The sequence below is a fragment of the Diadema antillarum genome, unplaced genomic scaffold (assembly GCF_040938485.1).
Source record: "Diadema antillarum isolate AM-2024a unplaced genomic scaffold, OU_Dant_1.0 seq00000759_RagTag, whole genome shotgun sequence".
Lineage (NCBI taxonomy): Eukaryota > Metazoa > Echinodermata > Echinoidea > Diadematoida > Diadematidae > Diadema > Diadema antillarum.
In genome coordinates this window covers 1,623,013-1,646,381 of record NW_027271650.1, presented here as the reverse complement: position 1 = coordinate 1,646,381, position 23,369 = coordinate 1,623,013, and the positions used below count along the sequence as shown (strand labels likewise).

General features: G+C 38.5%; 1 protein-coding gene across 1 annotated transcript; it reads left to right on the top strand.

The window, feature by feature from the left end:
- The first annotated feature begins 2,976 nt into the window (after positions 1 to 2,976).
- On the top strand, positions 2,977 to 22,334 carry LOC139738631 (alpha-L-fucosidase-like). Its single transcript, XM_071649248.1, has 9 exons — positions 2,977 to 3,086; positions 12,935 to 13,171; positions 13,577 to 13,683; positions 14,901 to 15,031; positions 16,307 to 16,440; positions 17,420 to 17,517; positions 18,686 to 18,818; positions 19,475 to 19,645; positions 20,957 to 22,334. The coding sequence occupies exons 1-9, from the start codon at positions 2,977 to 2,979 to the stop codon at positions 21,204 to 21,206; spliced, it is 1,371 nt and encodes a 456-aa protein (XP_071505349.1). The 3' UTR covers positions 21,207 to 22,334.
- Positions 22,335 to 23,369: the final 1,035 nt, after the last annotated feature.

Here is a 23,369-nt window from a genome sequence, read left to right as displayed (position 1 = left end):
ATATCAATGTCAGCGTTATCTGATATATAGTTTTTGAACTATTAAGCATCAAAAGTGGGAAATGTTTTTTGTACACCTAATATTTAGGGGTGTCATTTTCCAATATTTGTAATCGATATACGTGGTTTTTACAATAGGATAGCGTTGTGTCTTTGGAGTTTGAGTCGAGTTTGCATTAATTTTATAGTATTTCGGCCCTAAATGATCGATCATTAAAATCCGTATTTTTGTGCCTTATTCTGTTCTACATTTTCTGAATTTTGAAAGCAAAATAAAATGTAAACGACATCTGTTTTGGTCAAAAAAAAATATGAATTCGATGATATTTCTATAAAGTGGTTTTCCGAGTTTTTGCTGACTGTTTAGGTGAGATGCTTGAAGTAGCAAGTACTGAAGTAAACATGACGTTAGTCATTCTTCGATAGGATGGATTTACTTGATCGATATCTGTTTCGAGACGACTATCAAAGTGGCCCAGGAAGAGAAACAGGCCCCAGGTGCTGTAATTCACCCTAATTTTCACCGCTAACGTTTTGTATTAGTGTGCGTTAATTAGTATTTTGCGTTAGTTTGTATTAATTAGTAGTTCGTATTGAGTTTACTTTGAGTTTGCATTAGTTTGCATTAGTTTGCGCAATTAGTAGGACCCGAACTGCTCTTGCTCTCCTGGCCTGCCAGGTCGCCGCTCCTCCCCGGGCGACCGAGTCCGTCACGTACCCGCTGACCGCTGTGTGCTGAGCTGGTGCGGTGTGAGTTGCTGGCAACATTTATTACCGGTACTCAAACTAAATAAGAATGCAGCTAGGAGGGACTAGAGGGCTTAGAGGTCTAGTAATAAGCATGTATGCTCCAGTCACTAGTGTGTCTAGATAACCAACAATATACGTCACTGGTAGTGGTGTGTTGTCATAATTTATGAATCAGAGATTCCAACTCTTGACCAGCTATGTGGGTACAGCCAGGTAAGAATCAGATTTAGAAACTCTATGGACCCCCTCACTTTGGCCTCAGACCCCCTCAGATTTATGGACCTCCTCAGTTGCATGGGCATGGAAACACACTCTATAACTAGGGCTTAAATGTGAATACATGTAATTATTATGTTCCGGCCATCAAATTAGTAATCCTATTCCTGTTGTAGTGTTGACTGTCCTTGCTTGAAAAAAAAAAAAAAAAATTCAGTATTCTCAAAAGCAGCTTCAATGTTCATGTAACTGTTCTGCTAGACCTAAGTTCCAAAGATGAGAAAGGGGGGGGGGGGGGGGGGAGGGTGAGTGTGACCAATCAGATGCCAATATTATTTTCCTAACTGAATTTAGACAAATGAGAGGAACATGATCATCAATTGAATGTCATGATGCATCAAGGCCAACCATGGAAGTTTGACATAACTTTATTAAAACAAGCCTTCAAGAACAGCTAGTGATTACTGCGTGGAGTTCATGCCATCATATAGTCCTTGCACTTTTGGTAAATAGATAAAACGATGTGTCATTATTAATATTAGATCACAAAATGTCATACTGGATCCTCAAATGTACATATTGTGCAGTGTTGAGATCAAATTGTCCTTTCTATATGAGGAATTATGTACGAGTGCATTACTCAATTTTTGGTCTTTCTTCCATCACAGGATTTTGTTTGTTAACCCTTTCTGTACCGGTATGACATTCTCAAATTACCATAGATCTCATCATCTCATTGATATAAACCCACAAGGTTTCCATAGAGAACATTGCTGGTAAAGTATTAATGCATTCTAGTCGTGTGGAGCACCATTATATCCAAATGTTAATAGATCAATTCATGTATGCCAACTTTTAGACAGAAAAATCCATCTGTCCGCAGGAGATTTTTTTTAAATCATTTTTTGACGATTACGTCTCTCCTCAGAATTCTATGAAGCTAGACGCAGTCTCCAAGGAACATATCCCCAACAAGATACCGGTACAGACCGATGGCGATCTTTCGGTCAAGTCGACTTCTTACTGGGATTGAGCTCTTCTCAAGTCTATTTCTCTTGTCAGTTTATTTAGTTCCATTATATTCCTGAATGTTCACCAGAAATCAACATCTCCCACTCTTTGCTTTCACAGATTAGAGGGCTCTCTCTTCTTTCACTGATCAGACACTATATGTCAACAACAATTGTGATGCACAGGATACAGAAAAACAGTCGGCAATTAACTATGGGTAAACAGCCCTTGTCGCTGTACAAAAGTCACAACGCTGTGCTGCGCAAGTCGTCTGGTTGGGCTAGTAAGCAAATTATCAACGTTGGTGAAGGTGATGGGACAAACTATCATTTCCGAGGCGATCTGGATGTAGCTATCTTTCCGAAGCGCAGCTGAGGAAAGATAGCGTGCACATTCAGATCGCCGAGGAAGTGATAGTTTGTCTCATTGCCTGAAACTAAAAGTTGATTATTTGCTTTGTATTTCACATCTAGGGTCCTAGAAATTCCCATTTTATTCCACATCTGAAACCGTTTTAGCTGTCTTAGGCTACGTGTGCGCGTAGATGACAAAACAATGAATTTGCTGCGCGCACCGCGCGGCACCAAAGTGAAAGTGCGTTGCACTGTGTACTATCAAGTGACCTAGGTCACATGCTAGTCCACAGTGCAACGCACTTTTATTTCGTGCATACTCATCTTGCGTTAGGTGGAGATCAGCGAAACAAAAGGGACTATCAACATAGAGTGTAACGAACTTTTCTTCTCAGGTGATGTGATGGGCAAAACTACGCTTCATCACGTGATCAGCTCTGGACCAATCCTATTGCAACATTCTTATTATGTGGAATATAATCAGAGATATGTATATCTCTGCCGACAATAAAGTAACAAATGATGGCATGACTAAATCATGTAATAATTCTCTGCACCCTGTGCATCACTAATGATTTTCTGTGTGTTATTTTTCCCTGATCCAGGACTGCTGATCCTGAAGTGAAGTCATTGAACACACTGCAGACATGAAGGTCCAAAGTCTTATCACCTGCTGCTGTTTGGTCCTGGTATCATCTGCTAGGGCACAGTATCAACCTAACTGGGATTCCATAGATTCTAGACCCACCCCAGAGTGGTGAGTGACAAGTTGACTGTCATGGTCACAAATGAAATAAGATATATTGTTCAATAACCACGGTGTAGTAATCATTTTGACAGATAAAGTTGCAGGCTGTAACCCACGAAGTCTGGTTTATCTAGCAACTCGCATGGTACATGGAATATGAATTGACCTTTAGAAGCGTCTTGCCATGAGGATATGCTGAAAAGTATTCCCCATGCCCTGTCTTCTTTATCCAGTGTGGCACACTGGCACTGGTCCGACATTTCAGGACCAGTAACTTTTTTCAGGAATGGACCATGACAGTAAAAAATTGAAAAACTGGGTACCTACTGGTCCGACAGGCAGGTTGGACAAGTAGAAAAAATGGGTTAGAGTGCAGCCCTTCTTTATTTTTCTGCTTTATGTCTTTGCTGCATTGTTACTGCACTTAATATTATCAAGCCTGATAGTATATCAAATCAGATCATAGTGGAAGGTAGAAATGGTGATAAACTTTGTTATATACCTCATAAGTGAGATTCATATCACTGATTGGTCAAAAGTATATCACGTGACAAGGTGTAGTCCCGTCTATCTTGCCTTAGGGTTTTCATGTAAGTGATAGAAAGGGAAAACCCTCGTGATAGAAAGGCAAACCCCTCGTGATAGAAAGGCAAAACCCTCGTGATAGAATTCGTAAACCCTCCGCGACTTTTGTACACATCACAAGTACACTAGACTTCGCGCGCGGTGTCCGCAACCCCTCCACGTACCACCCAAGGACGTTCACTACGCGCATCGTATAAACACATGCAAAATCATCGCACTAGCGCACAGCAGGCATGTTTCAACGTGGCATGGTGATCGAGCGCTCCTCCGTAATTTGAAGTGAGCTGGATCAAAGATCGTACACTTTGCAATTAGAATTTCTTAGGGTCCCGAAGCAGAGACAAATCTCAGCATGTCGGAAATTCAAAGATGGCGCCCTTGGAGTGAAGACGCATCCAACTGCAGGTCTCTCAAATCTTGGAAATATTTTGGAATTTAGGACATTCATTTGAACCTAAACTGCTGCAAACGACATTGTTGAGGTCAGTAATTTATTGTGACTACTTTCAAGCTATATTTGAACCAGCATGAATCCTCAACCAGTCAAATCAACTACTCGAAAAAATCCACCCAGGACAACCAGAGCTGGTGCTTCTACCCACGGCAACCCTGGTACACCCATCCCAGCAGTTACACGTCACGGCAGCCCGCCAATTTCGAACGCAGCATGCTCCACCAACCGTGTCTTGTCAGCGGTCTCGGAATCCATTGCTTCCGATAGCTCAGACAATGAACTCGGGGTTCCTAATACATCAAACATGGCTGCTTCACCATCGAACCAACCTGTACCGACTCCCGGACAGCAACAAGCGCACGGAGACGATACTACACCATTGCCGGCTAATCTGGAAAATTTCTTCAGAGCAGCGACGGAGCGATTTGAAGCAACGATTCGGAAGGCAGTCGACAACTTCATCAGTAAGCTGACCGAACTGGAGACGAATTTAGGCGCCTCGCTTGAATTCGAACGCAAACGTATCGACGACATGCAAAAAAATCAAGAGTATCTCGACAAGAAGGTCCACGACATGGAGAACGAAATAACGCAGCTCAAGTCGAAGCTTGAGTTACACGCAATGGCTGCAAACAAGAATGAGCGATTTTCAAGGAGGAATAACGTTCGAGTTATTGGTATCCCCGAAGCTCAAGAAGGAGAGCGCGAGGACTGCATTAAGATTGCTGAGGACATCCTCCAGAAGAAGTTCAACATCAACAGTAAAGTCGAACGCGCACATCGCGATGGTAGGCGATATGAAGGTAAACCACGTCATATTCTCATCAAACTACTTTCCTATCGTGATAAAGTAGATGTGATGCGCCGAGCGCGTGATACCCTAAAAAACGATCGTTACTTTATCGTTGATGACTTAACCCCCATCGACCTACAAGAAAAAAGGAAGTGGGTAAAAGAGGTCCAAACTTTGTACGCAACAGGTACAAAACTGAGATTTTTCAGTGGGAAGTGGCGCAAACATGACGGCATCCCATATAAATTTGAATAATGTACCTCTTGTTTCAGAGAAGCTAGGCCCTATGTGATTATTTCTTCACACAGTAATAATTTCTATTTCTCAGAAAATGCCAAATGCATTGAAAAGTTATATCTCATGTCTGAAACAAAATAGGCACTCATTGTCGGTTATATATTATATTAACTAATTCTACTATGTGACAGTATCTCATTACAGTGTATTACTGGTTTAGTATGCATGAGGCATAAAACGCAGACCGATTCAATGCATACCACTTGAGATTGCATAGATACTTGTTCTTTTTCTACAACCATTAAGATTCGTTTCACACCTTCCAAAATATGTAGTAGCATATCCTATGTAGTAGCATAATTTTGATTATCCTGTTTTGAGTAGCAATCACGATTTAAATAAGTCAACGAACTTGGCTCATTCAGCCCTCTTGGCGTTTGCTTGACAGTGGTTATGTAACAGTTACTGCGATAACGAGGGCACCATATAGATTCACATGTTTTCATGCTTATGTTGCTTTCGGAAATTCATTATCTGTTATGCAAGGCAACCATTTAGATCTCAAGTAAATTTACACATGTTACAATGGAACATACCTGCTTGCTCACTGATTCTCTGGCTTGCTCTTGTTTAACAAATATGCATAAAATTTGAATATCTTTAGCTTGCAGGTCTAATGCTTCCCGCGGCCAACATACTCTGCCCCTCACTATAGACAGGGGTTAGTCTTATCGTAGCAAGCTTATAATGTGACCCGTTGTCGCGGTGCCCTGATGGAGTCGCTTATCGTACAACATAATTACGAAAAGGGATAGAACTAAATACTTTTAGTAAAAAACATTTCTAACTCTTGCAGCAAGTAATGGACGTTGAACTTTTGATATCGAAGGACATTTCACCCTCATAATTATTCTCCATCTCAATTACAACATTTTGCAATTTTCCTTATACATTTGGGGTATGCGACCTTATCGGGGTATTGTGCCGACGGGTCACAATCAGTGTATTCTCCAATTCTAATCAAATTACTATCGATCGATCTCTTATTCCAATTGATTTATGTAGTCAAAACACCAGTGATACTATCATAGTGTATTGAATTATTCAAATTCAGTTGTTGTTTTTTATTGTATGTGCGAAAAGGGGTAAAAACGCATGATACTAGATACATGCACCTTACTGTTTGCTTCATTATTGTGCATGTAACATATAGGCAACATCCATTATTAAAGTTTTGTTGCACCCGATCGTGCAAGACGCACGATTCATTTTCAATTTTCATGATCGATCGATCAACTTATAATCGATCAACTTATTGATCGATCTACTTATTCCACTTGATTTATGAAGTTAATAACATCCATCATTAAAGTTTTGTTGCACCCGATCGTGCAAGACGCACGATTCATTTTCAATTTTCATGATCGATCGATCTACTTATTCCACTTGATTTATGAAGTTAAAACACCAGTGATATTATCATAGTGTACTGAATTATTCAAATTCAGTTGTTGTTTTTCTTATTGTGTGCGAAAAGGGGCAAAAACGCCATATTCGTAGCCTTTTGCTTTTTGTTTCAATTGATAATTTTATGTCTTTGTTCAAACGCATGATACTAGATACATGCATTTTACTGTGTGCTTCATTATTATGCATGCAACATAGGCAACATCTTAAAGTTTTGTTGCACTCGATCGTGCAAGACGCACGATTCATTTTCAATTTTCATGATCGATCGATCTACTTATAATCGATCAATTTATCGATCTACTTATTCCACCTGATTTATACATTATGTAGTTAAAACACCAGTGATACTATCATAGTGTACTGAATTATTCAAATTCAGTTGGTTTGTTTTTTTTTTCTTATTGTGTACGGAAAGGGGTAAAAACGCCATATCCGTAGCCTTTTGGTTTTTGTTCCAATTGATAATTTTATGTCTTTGTTCAAACGCATGATACTAGATGCATGCACCTTACTGATTGTTTCTTATTATGCATGCAGCATAGGCAACATGCATCACTAAAATTTTGTTGTACCCGATCGTCCAAGATGCATGAGTCATTTTCAATTTTCAAGAGAAGCTTGAAATTTTCAAATGTTTACGGTCCCAAGATGTTTATTTACATAATAACAAGTCACAAACCTGTTCCAACAACTATCTGTTGGGGTATTCGGAAATTAAGAATTAGTGAGACTGTATTGATAACTATATTTTTTTCTGATATTTCTCGCATTCATACTATCGTGAATTTAGTTTTGAGAATCGCTACAGTATCTTATGCCAGATTTTGTTTCTCGCGAATTTTGATGTATATATTTCTCGAACAATTACAGTCATATTCGTCGACTTTTAGTATTCATTAATTCTGAACTATTTCCTCGTATTATTCCAATTTACAAATTTCTACAAACTTCTACTGAACAAAATAACAAGTTTTGTCCTAAATTATCATAGAAAGATATTTATCAGAGACTTGCAATATTTCCTGCACTTCACAAAGATAGTCTGCTATAACTGTCCGAATCCAGTAAAGCTAAACATTTTGTATCTTTCCCTCTCGCACGCGAGATGCACACACACAATAGGCAACCTTCCACTCATTCACTTGCACTCACCCACAGTACGACGCGCGTCTGTGTTCAATGGCCTCCATTTCTTCCGTCGTGTTCTCCTTTGAATAATGAATAACGAACCTGCACACGAAGCTGTGGACCAATATTTAACAGATCATCATAGTGAATACTTCACAATTGACGAATTCAATTCCGAATTTTGCCCCCAAACTGGAAATGATAGTCGATCTGTTCACAGTTTTTCCATAGATAAATACTTCAGCCTCATTCATATCAATTCACGAAGCTTGAATAAGAACTTTGAATCAATCGAAACGCTCTTAAACTCTCTTCACCATTTTGCCTTTTCCGTAATAGGAATTTCTGAAACTTGGTTGCATTATGTCTCCCCAAATATGTTTAGTATTCAAAATTATGATATGATTCGTGCAGATAGAAGGACTGGAAGAGGAGGTGGAGTAGCCTTGTATATACATAATCAACTTCGTTACAAACTCCGACCTGACTTATCCATAAATGGTGTTGAAAGCTTATTCGTCGAAATTATAAATGATAAAACTAAAAATATTATTATAGGTATTATTTATAGACCACCAAATAACGAAATAGATTTATTTCTAGACAGCATTGAAATTTTTTCAAATACAATTATTCATGAAAATAAAAGTTTGTTTTTAATGGGGGATTACAATATTGATTTACTAAGTACGACAAACCATAATTCTTCTAGATTTCATAACACATTATCATTAAGTAGTCTTTATCCTCACATTAATAAGCCTACGAGAATCTGTAACACCACGTCAACTGAGACTTTAATCGACAACATTTTCTCTAATATTATTGATAAAAATTATACTAATGGCATACTTTATTCAGATATATCTGATCATTTTCCCATATTTACCATTCACGAGCAGATTGGAAACGTTCAACCAAAACAAAAATGCTATAGAACGCGAAGAAAAGAATCTCACGAAAATATTAATTCATTAATATCTGATTTATCACGCGAACAATGGCAAGATGTGACTTCGGTCAATGACGCGAATCTATCTTACGAAATGTTTTTGCATAAATTTCTTTATTATTATAATAATCGTATTCCCTTAGTTAATAAGAACAATCGCGCAAAAATAAAACAACCATGGATTACCAAAGGGCTAATGCGTTCTATACTCACCCGTAATCGCTTATATAAAATGTCCTTACGTAAACCAACACCACAGAACAAAGCAAAATACAGAACATATCGAAATACATTAACCACATTAATCCGGGCATCTCGAAAGCGATATTATTCAGACATATTAGAATCAAATAAGGACAGTAAAACCAAACTGTGGCGAACTATCAATGACCTTATTAAGAATAAAAAGAAAGAACTCCCGACCGTTATTTCCGAAAATGACCAAGATGTTAACGACCCTGAAATCATTGCAAATTGTTTTAATAAGTTCTTTACCAACATAGGCCCCAATCTCGCCTCAACAATACTTCCAAACGCTGGAAATTTTACAGATTACCTTCCTGAAAGTAATAATAATTCTTTATTTTTTACTCCCACGAATGAAAATGAAATACTGAATATTGTTCGATCTTTTAAGTCGAGTAGATCATGTGGCCACGATGGATTAAGTATGCACTTACTAAAACAAATAATATATTTTTTAGTAACCCCCATAGTACATATCTGTAACTTATCATTATCTACTGGGATCTTCCCAAATTCTTTAAAGATTGCGAAAGTAATCCCTATTCACAAAAAAGATGATGCGTCCCAAATAAAGAATTATCGTCCAATTTCATTATTGCCCGTCATTTCCAAAATCCTTGAAAAGATTGCACATGAACGTTTGTATAAGTTTCTAGTTGATAACCACATTTTAAATCCTAACCAATTTGGTTTTCGAAAAGGTTTTTCTACAGATTTTGCAATCATTCAAACTTGTGACAAAATTATCGATTCTATTGCGAACAAACAGCACGTGATAGGAGTTTTTATGGACCTGAGCAAGGCCTTTGATACAATAGACCATGGAATTTTATTAAAAAAGCTACATAATTATGGCATAAGAGGAATAGTTCTTTCCTGGTTCCGAGATTATTTATCCCAACGTCAGCAATACGTAGCATTTCATTCAAGTACCTCGTTTAAGTCATATATTACTTGCGGTGTACCACAGGGATCCATTTTAGGACCTCTACTTTTTCTTATATATATTAACGATATTATAAATTCCTCAACCCTTCTCACCTATGTATTATTCGCGGACGATACCAGTGTCTTCTACTCTCACAACTGTTTAAACACACTAGTGGATATACTTAATTCTGAGCTTGCAAAAATTTCTACATGGTTTAAATGCAATAAATTATCACTAAATATAGATAAAACGTGTTTCATAAACTTCAATACTTCACATTTGCAACCGATAATGCCTAATAACATTATTATTGATGGTATGCCCATTATTGGAAAAAAATCAACCAAGTTCTTAGGGGTAACCCTTGACTCCAATTTAAATTGGAATAACCACATTGATAATATAACCACATTAATATCTAAAGTCATTGGAATATTTCGGAGATTAAAATATTTTGTAACGGAAAAAGTACTCATTATGTTATACAATGCATTAATCTTACCGTATATTAATTATTGTAATGTTGTCTGGGGAAACTGTAATAAAACCAAAGTAAATGTTATTTTTCTTTTACAGAAAAAGGTAATAAGAATATGTACTAACTCACATTATTTAGAACATACTGATCCTTTATTCCTTAGATTAAAAGTTCTTAAAGTTGACGATATACACAAATTTCAAACAGCAATATTTATGTTCAAATACACGCAAAATCTACTCCCACTCTTCCACAACGCATTTTCCCTTAACAGGGATGTCCATGCTTACCCCACGCGCCATCGTAATGATTTCCATTTGAATAACCCTAAACTCCTATTAGCTCAAAAATCAATTCGGCATAACGGGCCTGATATTTGGAATTCACTCCCTCTCCACATAAAACAGTGCACATCTCTCTATTCCTTTAAGGCAAATACAAAGAAATATTTCTTGGCACAATATCATACGGTACAGTAATCATTAAACATGTACCTCTTATACTCAACAACAAGGCAATATTTTGGTCCACCCCCTTTTCCCTTTCTTTTACTTTGCTGCTTGACCCTTCGCCCATATTATAACATATTCAATCATTTTCTTAGAAGTGCTGACCATCAACACTTTCGCGCTTCATCACCTGCACACGCACTCACAGGCACCACTCCTGTTTACCAAGTAATTGTATAAAACTGGATTTACACGCATTTTAACATGGCCCATCCGTATTAGTGTTCAAGTACTACAATAAAAAATGGTAATTTAACTCTGGCTGTCCGTCTGTTCAAGCACGGCTTATAACGGCGGCCCTCTGCATTATATGTATATATTATATATTGTACTGTGAATCAAGTCATTATTGGCCATATAAACATTTTGTATGTTATTTAACGTTTCATTTGTCTTTATATACAAAATATGACTTACTATGTAATATGTCAATAATTTTCAGAATTGTATTTGTGTAATTGAACCTGCCTTTGTTATTCTTGTATTCTGAAAGAAAATATGAAATGCAGAAAATAAAATCTTTTCAAAAAAAAAAAAATATCGAATTAAAACACGAGCGATGGGAAACTGGATGTATACTGTAATCTTCTGCCAAGATTTTATGCAGGAGCTCGCCGAAGGCCGTGTGAGTGAGTACAATGTACCGTGCGTACTGGGTAGTGTACGAAATGCACGAAAACCATGCAAGCAAGCGCAGGCTGTGGCCTGATTTTAGGGCTAACGTTTAGGCCTAACAGTTAGAATTTACTTCGTATTTGCCTAGCCCTAGATCTTGGTTAAGTCTTAAACGATGAGGTATATAAAACAAATATTAACTGCTCTGTATTCGGATGGTGGTGGAAATTATCACTCCCTCGGTGCTTTTCATACTGACCCTTCCATCACCCCTCGGCTAACGCCTCGGGGTGATAGAAGGGTCGGTATGAAAAGCACCTCGGGAATGATAATTTCCACCATCATCCTCATGATCAGTCAATTGTATATCATTTGTATTCAATAGTGGTATCATCATCAAAGACCCTTGAACAACCTCATATTGTTTTTGGTTTGTTTTTTTTTGTTTGTTTGATGAAAGTGGTATTTGAGACATGACCTAATTGGACTTGGCATCCATAGATGGTTGAGTTGGTGTCAAATAAATGTACCTGTAATATAACACTTTCATGATGATTTGAACAGTGTGTAAATCTACCCTGTCTGTGTGTGGGTAATTCCATGAAGTTGGGGCAGTGTCCATGTAGCATCGTGATATTTGAAAAATACATTTCAGCATAACTCAATATTAATTATGCTATACATTTATTGTTTGTAGGCTTTACATTTGCATTGAGGCCACACATTTTCCTGGAAATTTTGTGCCATTCAGACTCAATTTTGATGAAGTTATTAAACAATATGTAACAGTGTCCTGTAGCATCGTGATGTGTCCATGTAGCATCGTGAAATTTTAACATTTGGTCCTAAGAGACAAACTATGGCAATTAGCTTGACCAAAATTTGATGCAATATGCATATTTACTAGTTTAGTCAGATAGCTAAATATCTCAAATTTCCTGTACACAGTTTTAGTTTAAAAAGAAAATTACAAAATGTATCACGATGCCACGCAGTGTCCTTTTTTGTTACATTTGGTGGACACCGTGTAGCATAGTGACACATTGTGTAATTTTCTTGTAAACGTAAAACTGTGGAAAATAGAGTTAAGATATTTAGCTATCTGACTAATCTAGTAATTATGCATATTATATCAAATTTTGGTCAGGCTAATTGCATTAATTTGTCTTTTAGGACCAGATTTTAACAATCACGATGCTACATGGACACGTCACGATGCTACAGGACACCGTTACATTTTTTAAAAATAACTTCATCAAAATTGAGTCTGAATGGCACAAAATTTCCAGGAAAATGTATGGTCTCAATACAAATGTAAAGCCTAGATAAAGAATATATGTATAGCATAATTAGTATTGAGTTATGCTAAAATGTAACACGTTGTGCCCCAACTTCATGGAATTACCCGTGTATGTTTATCTTCCTATCTACCCTGTATGTCTGTTGCACCATCCCCCAGGTACGATGAGGCCAAGTTTGGGATTTTCATGCACTGGGGGGTCTACTCCGTGCCCAGTTTCTTCAGCGAGTGGTTCTGGTACCGATGGCAGGGGGACCCGCCCTACCCTGTGGTGGTGGATTTCATGAAGCAGAACTACCCTCCCAGGTTCACCTATGCAGACTTTGCCGCTCAGTTCAATGCAGAGTTCTTTGACCCCGAACAGTGGGCGGAGATCATCAAGGCATCAGGAGCAAAGTAAGTTTAGCTGTCATCGACACTCATGAAGTTTATCATTGACCTCAATACCATGAGCTGAGCCACACTATGCTATAGCGAGCAACAGTTTACTTTGGGGGAAGTTGCAAACCAGAGTAGGGTATTTTTTGTAAGGGAAAACATAGACACATGCATACACACACACACACACACTGAGATAAACAAAAACAAAAACAAATTATTGAAATATTACAAGTATTTCATATAAAATTACATGGCTTTTTATGCAAAACCAGGTCTTCACAGTACATTCGTATGTTTCAGTAGGGACATCTGTCGTCTAAATTCTGACTTCAAATTCTTCCTAAACTGAAACAATGCTTTACTAGGTGGTCATTCTATGCCTTTTGTTGTACACCCCTCCCCCATTTCCAAACCATGCAGGTATTGCATCTTGACCAGCAAGCACCACGAGGGTTTCACTAACTGGCCATCCAATCACTCCTGGAACTGGAATGCCATGGATGTTGGTCCACACAGGGACCTTGTTGGTGAGATGTGACGTATTGTGATATGTATTAGACCCACTTTTATATGTGGCATTTAGAGCCTAAGCACTGAAAGAACACTCCTGAGCCCCGTTTCATAAAACTTGTTATCAATATCAAGTTACGATACCTAGTTGTAATAAGTTACTGAAATCCTTGCATCTGATTGGCTGAGAGGAAATTTGTCATAGAAATGTGGCAGTTGTTACTGACAAGTTTTATGAAACAGGACCCTGTAGTGCTCTAAACTCTGCATGAACAGACAAAGTGACTTCGAGGCACTCTAAATTTATTGCCCTCTTGAGGCTAGGTCCAGGAGTGCTGCTGGGCACCTTTTCATGGAAGTTGTGAGCCCTCACAATTTGTCAGTCCCTGACAATTTAAGTAAATTCCTTGGTTTTGGTTGACTAAGAAAATCTTATCACTGACCGTTACTATGGTAATTGTCAGAGATTGACAACTTTCATGAAACGGTGCCCTGAAGTGCCCTAACTCATGTATAGTCACTATATGTATGTGGCACCCTGGAAGTGGTTCGTGGCTGGTATGCTGTGCAATATGTTCAAGGTTCCCAGGCGCAAAGGTTACCATGACACATGTGTAGTTAAATGGTCTTGATGGGCAATGACTCTCTGTGTACTATGAACAAACTCAGAATGGCATAAGTACTGCGGTAGTGCTCCTGTGCCCAACTTTGTATATAAATGGGGTATGAGAAACAAAACCACTCGGTCTTAACATTATGCTAAAGAATCCATGTATACCTGGTGTCCTGTGTACAGGTAGGTCAGGCACCATTTTTCCCCCATTTAAAGAGACAGGAGCTAAATATTTTGGTTTTTAGTCTAAATATGTGATAATACAAAACCCAATTCAATGAAATGATGTGACAGCACCCTGTAATGAAGATATTTGCATTTTTATTCCGGGATACATATGTCAGAGTAAACATCGCCCTTGCACTCTTTGCTGCCAATGTTGCCTCCCAATATGCCTGCCAGATACTTATATTCATGGATGGATCAAGAGGAACATGGCTTCAAAACACCTTGTCCATGGATATATGAACTAGCTTGGGTTCAGACTCTAGTGTCTCATGCAGTGTATGTTAAAGACCAAAATTGAATCCACTATGCCACTTGTATCATTTTCAGTCCTTTCACTCGCTAAATAATGAAGTGATATTCATATTTTCCCTCCAAAACCATGTAATCTTCCAGGTGAATTAGCAGCTGCTATTCGAGGCAACACAGATGTTCGCTTTGGCCTCTATTTCTCCTTGTTTGAGTGGTTCCACCCCCTGTATCGCAAAGACAAGGCCAATGGCTATACCACAACAGATTACAGAGATGTGAGTACCAGTCTTTCCGCAAAGATTTTCACTTTCGTACTACTAAATGATAACACACTGACAACATTGCTAGTCATAGATTTCATGCAAATCGTGTCAGGAAGGGAAATTCGAATTTTACTCAATGTTAGTTTTAAATCAGAATTATTGCACTCACAGTTACATGTCTTTTAAATGTAATTTTGAATGAGTGCAAGTTCCAGTGCTATTATTGAGTACACAAATTTCAACAATTTGTTTTTTGCTAGTTGATGCAGGACTGTTGAGGTGATAAGAAAACAGCTTCATCTACTTCGCATAATGATAATTGTGTCCCATATCATTATTTTGTGCAGAAACATGAGAAACGCTATCACTCCATCAGTATGTACAGTTTCAATGAAACTATTTCCACCAGTCTGTTTATTCGTTTGTTTGTTTGTTTGTTTGTTTGTTTGTTTGTTTGTTTGTTTGTTTGTTTGTTTGTTCTACTTTATTCTGTTAAGACTAAAGTCAACCCAAACACTGAAAGGCATTTCAGTTTAAAGGTTCCCTCTCTTTTACCTGTGTTAATCATTCACATGCAATCAAGGAGTGTCTCATACTCTTATGGCCAGTCCCGTCATGGCATTTCTCAAGATCTAGTAAATAGTCTTCTTGGTTGACTAGAGACACATTTTCTGAAGCATCTCTAGTCATCTAGATGACAGTGTTGAGTGATGTAGCATCCAACCTTTGTGCATTCTTTGCACTCATGCTGACAGTGTTGTTTTGGGGTTGGGAGAGGATTTGACCATATTTAGCTCATACCCTGTTTGCTCGCGTAGCTGACTAACGCATCCACTGGCACCCTCTATTCACTAGTTGACAAAAATGTCCTTACACTACAGTCTAGATGTCCTTGAGTGGAGATCAGGTACTGGTAATAATCCTAATTCCAGTTGTGTTGCAATAACCTTTGTGCGGGACTCTTCCATAGTTAGTTGTTAGCAGGTTCTTTCAAAATGCTTTGGTGCAGAGTTTAGAAGGGATTACAGAGAGCCAATGATCGATGAAATAATGTGGCGAGTTGCAGATAAGTACATAGGCACATGAAGAATTTGATGTGTTAAACCACAGATTTCCATGTACTGAATACAGGCTAGTAGTGGGATTTGGATGTGTTTGGGGTTTTATTTTTGTTTTTGGTGATTTTTTTCCCTATTTGTGCCTGTCTTTTGTGTGTATAAATCCCTTAGTTCTCTTTGTTATACTTTTGTGTGACGCATGCATCGCTGATCATCTGTGTTTCCACAGGCAGTCATGCTTCCCCAGATCTACGATTTGGTTAAGAGCTACAAGCCAGACATTGTGTGGGCGGATGGGGTCGATACTGCCCCTGCAGAGTACTGGAACAGTACTGTATTCCTGGCATGGCTCTTCAATGAAAGGTGAGGACTGCTAATCTTCGTGTATGTCAAGCCTGGGTGTATGTCAAGCCTGAGATGAACAGTTAACGTGCCACAAGATTGCTCCAAGTCAATTTTAAGGTGGTCAATCTGCTCGGTCTGCATAAAAGAAAGATCTTGTGTCAGAAGGAAAACAAATCATGTATATAATCAGCATCAGCTCAAAGAAGTCCATTTATTGCCTTTTCATATGAAATTAAGTCTTGCCTGTTGTTGAGCATGCAGATCTAGGATTGTTGCTACAGACTCTGTTGCCTTAGCATGTCACAAGTCTTCAATCACAATAAGGCAGTTTGACAGGTTGGTGTTTCTGTCTGCCACATCAAGATTGTTAATGTCAAATTAATTATTTGTGCAGAACATTTTTTATAATTTTCATTTGCCCAAATAGCTGCTGAAGCTCACTGTATGCTTTAAGTGGAGTGATGGAGCGATCCCCAGAACCTGTTGGCGAGGAGTAAAAATGAGTACGGACTGATTGCTCTCTGCTGACAACTAGGGTCAAAAGATCACACATTTTTAATTCATATGTACTCTCTTGGTCTCTCAGTCTGTACTGGTTTTTGTTTTCTTTCCAGGCTGACAGGTTTTTGAGGTCATGCAATCACTTGACTTGACACATACAGTCAGGTTTAGCAGCTAGTACCGCCTGAATGAAGATATCATAAAAAGAGTCCAGGTACTATGAAACTAGGTATATGTAAGCCCCTACCCAAACCAGACCTTGGTGTATGCTCTTGTACAATGTAGTACTGTAGTAGTGAAATGTTAAAACTCAGGCTCAGGCAAGACCCAGCCTAGTCCTAGATTAATCTGTAATATATTTTGTTGTAAGAGTGACCTCTTTGTAATTGCATGTACCAAACGAGTTGTCGTCGTGTAGGTGGTAAGTATTTGATAAAAGTTTGCAGATGTGGGAGATTTTGCTCATAATGAACATTTCTCCTTTGTACCATGGCAGCCCCGTGAAAGACTATGTTGCAGTAAACGATCGTTGGGGATCCAGCTGTCACTGCCGCCATGGTGGTTACTACACTTGCACAGATCGCTATGACCCTGGTGAGACAATCTGTTGTCATGGGTTTCCATCTACCATTCTATATCTTGGGTTCCTGGTAATCTCTTCCTTCAGACAGAAGAGAAACAAAATTAAGCTGGTAACTTTAAATGGAATAAAAACCAGGTAGCAATGGAGGGGGGGGGGGGGTGGTGGGGGGAGAAGGGTGGCCTTGTTGAATCCATTCTTCTTTTGCTGCCCACTGAGGTACATTTGAAGAGTTTGTTTGCAAAAACCGATAAGTCCATATTTGCCAAATTGAAATATTTGCGATTAAAGGTGAAGAAAAATAAAGAGAATAATAAGAAAATGTGTGCTTCTTTTGACCATAACTTCAAAAATATACCTTTATATGTAGTGACCAATATATCATTTAAAAGGTATTATTTTGTACATTATGACAAAAATCGTACTTCAAAATCTTCGAAAATGGACTTATCGGTTTTTGCAAACAAACCCTTCATTTGCAAACCATGTCTTACGCAGCCTGCTTGTCCATTAGTGAATGTGTGCATTGAAGCATGCGCCCAAAGATAACATTCGACTCCTGTCATGTGTATAGTTAAATGTAGAGATCAGTGATAAAGCTGCACACAATTTGTGACATGGATTCTCAAATGTATAATTTGTATCAAGCCAACCTTCCCATTGCACAAATCCCCATGCTACTAGGTCTGTAAAGTTTCAGAAATATTCTGATATCTATCAATATTACATCATTTATGGTATATGAGTAAATTACTGTTGTTTTTGCTGTTCCATCAAATGTCAAATGGTGTTTTCAAGTACCAAAACTCAGTGGTATTCTGTAAGATATTGACATTTGCTAGAGAACCAACTGGTACTCCAGCAAACTGCTTTGGTAGTGAATGAATGATGAATGAAGGATTTGTGTGCATCAACTAGTATTGTCTTACATTTTGTCCTTATATTGTGTTTATTGCTAATTGTGTGCATTAAGATAGTAACCCTCTCTCAACTCTCCCCTATTCTCTCTCTTTGTAATGAAATGAAAAGTAGATGTCTTAATACAGGTGAAGAGAATTAGGGTGAGTGTGATGAAATATTAATCTGATGTTAAACGAGGACATAAGTTGCAAAGAAATTTAAACATGAACAAACAAACCCATTGATGTCATGGCAATGTGTTACGGTACTTTATCCCCCAAGGTGTCCTCCAAAAGCACAAGTTTGAGGATGCCATGAGCGTCAACAAGGGAAACTGGGGCTATGCCAGGGAGAAACCACTCCGCAGCTACTTGACCACCCCCGAGATCCTGGTGCATCTTGTACGAGTAGTGAGGTGTGTTTGTAAATAGAAAATGGTAGTATTACAAGATAATGTCAGCCATCAGTGTATGAATTCAAAGAGTTGGAGAAAGTAAAATTTGTGGCGTATGTTTACATATTCGTAAGGAAGAAACTAGCCTGAAATTTTTGGTCCAGAAGATTGATTCTGCAGTAACTATTCATACCTTTATACACTGATCCAGGCATAATTTAACAAAATAACATCTCAGAAAGGATAACAGTATCACAAAGCTTCAAACACTGCTTCTTGCTGCTTTGTGGAACAACACAAAATTAGTGACAATCTTATTCCATATCGTAGAACATAAAGTCTAATTTAAGTGTTTTCCGAAGTGTTTCATTGAGTGTAAGTCCTTAAAGTAAAGTTTTATCCTAGAAAAAAAAAAAAAAATAGATAACAAACGAAGACCCAGCAAGATGTGCATATTCCATACCACCATGACTTCTTTTGTATAAGGGAACCTCACAATGATATAGACCTAGAAACTGTGACAATTAACTTGTTATATCAGGTTTCTCACCATATAAGGGTACAAAAGCAAAGTAAGATATAAGAGTTGGGACCTGCAAAATCACCTTGTTATAAGAGGGTTTTGTTATATCCAACCTCTTTATAACGAGGTTCCTCTGTTCAATATTTTATGACAGCTGTGGAGGCAACCTCCTCCTCAATGTGGGCCCAACTCATGATGGCCGCATCGTTCCCATCTTCGAGGAGCGCCTCAGGCAGATCGGCTCCTGGCTCAAGGTCAATGGCGAGGGCATTTATTCATCTAAACCCTGGAGGAAGCAGAACGATACGATAACCCCCGATGTTTGGTGAGGAAAAAGCGTCTGTTTGCATTATGATGCTATCAAACTGTTCACATTAGTGATGCATGGTGGAGGCAGAAGCATTGCATTAGTTTTGTGAATCTTCAGAAATTTGAATGAGCAGGGCAGTATGCTGTATTTTATTATCAACTTACCTGACCTATGGTGTATGCTTGTGAGTTGTAAGTGTTGTCTGAAAACTCTGAAGATAGGGGCATCGACTGGAATTTTCATCTATTTTTTTAGACCCTGACTTTCCTTACACAAACAAACAAACGAACAAACCAAAAAGGAATATTTGTAGACATCTGAACTGGTGAAAAGACATTTGTAATCATCTTTACTTTTCCTAGTATTTTCCCTTTGTAGTGTTTCATGTGTTTATTGCCACCATTCATTTTGGAGTTTGTACAACATAGCAAGTCTAGACTAATCTTGTGTGTAACAAACTTTCTTTGATCGACTGAATTTATTTCATTTTTAACTTGAAGACCAGGAATTTTCATGATTTGCCTGTGTTTTTTTTTTCTCTCCATGTGTCTTGGTTTCAAATAATAATTGGGGACTTTTGCATCAATGTATCTATGACCAACATTGTATCCAGTCTTCATCGTATTCATTGTATTCATTGTGTTCATGGTATTCAGTGTTAATTCACACTTGTTCGAAGGATTAAGGGCCCCGTGCTTTTTATGGCAAGTGCAAATTCATTTCACTTGGCTGAAAGTGAGTCTTAAGCCTGCCACACACTACAGGACCTGAGGTTATAGAACCTTCCGACCATTAGACGGGGTCATGCAACCTGGCAACACACACTATATGACCTGACCTGAAGCCCTGCAACCTGCCTCCCACATGCTTTAGCACACAACTTGTTCAGCTATACTAGCAGCTAGCTAGCTAGCTATAAATGCACAACCACTTGAAGAGATTCAACATGCCAAAACCTTTCAACCAGGTTGTGTGACCTAGTCCTACAACCTGACACCTGGGCATTTGATGAAGTCAAGCCAACAGTGGGAAGGTCACACAACCTCAGGTTGTGTTGTGTCACTGGGCTCTAGTTGCCCAAGGCTAGAAGACAATTGGGTTTGTAACACCCTGATCTTTAGTCCCAAAGATTTCTCTTCTCTTTCATTTGTCTTGCCTCTCCTTCACTTGGTTTTTCTACATGCATATATATTCGTACATATAGATTCATATTGTATTTTTTCTATGTAGCCACTCACAAATTAACACATTTCTTGTTAATGAGGTACATTTTCTGATAATTTTTTCATTATGTCTTTGATATACTTATCTCTTTTGGGGATAAAGGTACACGATGAGCCCGAAAACCAAAGCAGTGTACGCCTTCCTCTTAGCATGGCCAGCGAAGAACATGGTGTACCTCACCGACCCAGTCACGACCTCTGACACCACAGTGGCAATGCTGGGTACAGACCAGCCTGTGAAGTGGGTGCCAGGTACTGGTGGGAAGGGCATGAACATCACCCTGCCCGCGCTGAATCCGGCTACTTTGCCGTGTGATTGGGCCTGGACTCTCAAACTCCAGAATGTTTCCTAGGTCTGTGCAGTGAGGCTACTACTGTATACGCCAAGTATTTCGCAAGGTTTTTATTTTTCGCTAATTTCGCAAGTCAGGTGCTATTCGTGAAATTAAAGACACGCCAAAATATTGACTCTGATCCCGATGTGAATGTGATGTACGCGTGTACACTTCTCCATTCAGCACAGGACTTCACGATCGCGAATATAACCACTCGCGAAATCGTCGGGAATTCCCGTTTCGCAAAAATTTAGACTTGCAAAATATATGGCGTATACAGTATTAGGTTAACAACTAGAGTTTAAAGTTGCCTCGGTACATAAGAAATGTAAGAAGTAGAAATTAATCATTGATGACATTAAATCACTAACCTGCAATTGTCAAACTTGGAGAAACAACTTAACATATTACTAGTACTTTCCCCTTGGTTTTGAGTTTTTATTTGAAACTCTTTGCATGCTTTGAGTGCCAGTTGGCACAGAAAACCCCATGGTAATGTACACATTGTCCAAAGTCCCTTCAGCTAAATTGTATTGAACATTTTAAGTGTTTTATTTCCCAGCACAACTCTGATATACCTCAATAGATACTGTAAAACATGATATATTCACGGCATGAATTTTTCGCGAATTGGAGCTGACTGCCTTTTTTGAGGCATTAAATTTTCGCGAACTGCCATTAGCATTCAATGCATTTAGTGTAGACACGAACTTTCGCGTGCATTTTAATTTCGCAAATCTTGGCGGTTGCGAAATTAAAATGCACGCGAACATTTCTCATTTTACAGTATTTATTGGCTTTTGTTGGGGTGTGTTGAAAGTCATGAAGAACTTTGCAAGACAAAATGTGACCCGCTACAACAAAATGGTCCTAAAGTCGCGCACGGTCGAAGCCGTGAAAATCGAGTTTGAAGTCAGAGCATCAAAATCGGTCAAAACTTACGATTTTCTGAATTTGACATATTATTAGAGTCTCACATGTCTTCTATCATCTGTCGAAATTTTGAAGCGAAATGATGAAAGGAAAGACCAGAAAATAGCGTTTTTCTGGGCCATGTTTTTTTGGCGTTTCATTGAAGCAGAAACTGGTTCGAACATTTGGATTGAGCGCCACACATAGGCTCCGCCCCTAACAACGACTAGAGTGATCTCATTGGTCAGTTTGCTGCTTGCCGCTAACCGAAGCGTGAAGCTCGCACACTGCACAGTCGAATGGTGCGTGCGGGTGGGATGCGCTATGCCCAGCCGCTTCTCCTGGCATCCTGGTCACTAATTGGTCGGTGAGGAGACCGCCGACGCTGTGTTTGAATGAGCATTGCGGGGGTTGCTAGGGCTTACCTTCTATTGTCCGGAGGTGAATACTGACTTGCGTGTCCTTTGATCGTGATTGCGTCGCAAGGAGAACTTTTAGGGCGCTTTTCTCAAAACAGTGATTTCCCAGACGTCTCGACATGCTCTCTTTTAAACATTGATATCTCCGCAGCCGATTATTTTTATAAGATGTGTTATATATCAGTTTAAAGCAGAAAGATTAGGGAATCGTGTCATGCAATTTTCAAATAATCGACCTCGCCCGACTTTAGGATCATTTTGTTGTAGCGGGTCACAAATGATAAAGGTTTGTAGTTATGCAGTTATGTGTACATTTTATGTGTTTGTGTGTGTAAGTGCTGATGAATGCATGGTAAGAGTTAGAACATGGAAAGGTGTGCTAGGATATACTCCTTATTTATTTTTATTATCTAGTCAGTAAATGTTCTATTCAAGGGACTTGTCTGTATAACACATGTAATCACTCATTGCTCTAGTGAATAATGCCCCTCATTATGTTGACCATGTGATAATTCAATTCCATACTGTAGTACCACATCATACAATTATTTTGGTACCTTTTATATGCCCTCCACTGTGTCAAATGACAATATGCAATATTTGACTTATCTAGGTATTATCCAGAGAAATATGAGTTATGTAACCCCTAGTTTGGTACACTTTTTCTATCTTAAAAAATGAAAAAAAGAATTTAAAGAATATGAGTTTGAAATGTAGTGTCACATATACGGTGACAAGTTCTGGTATTATGCATACTATAAGCAACACTTCTTCGCAAAAAAATCACATATAGATATGACTTTGAAATATGGTGTCACATAGGCAATGACAAGTACCAGTATTATTAGTT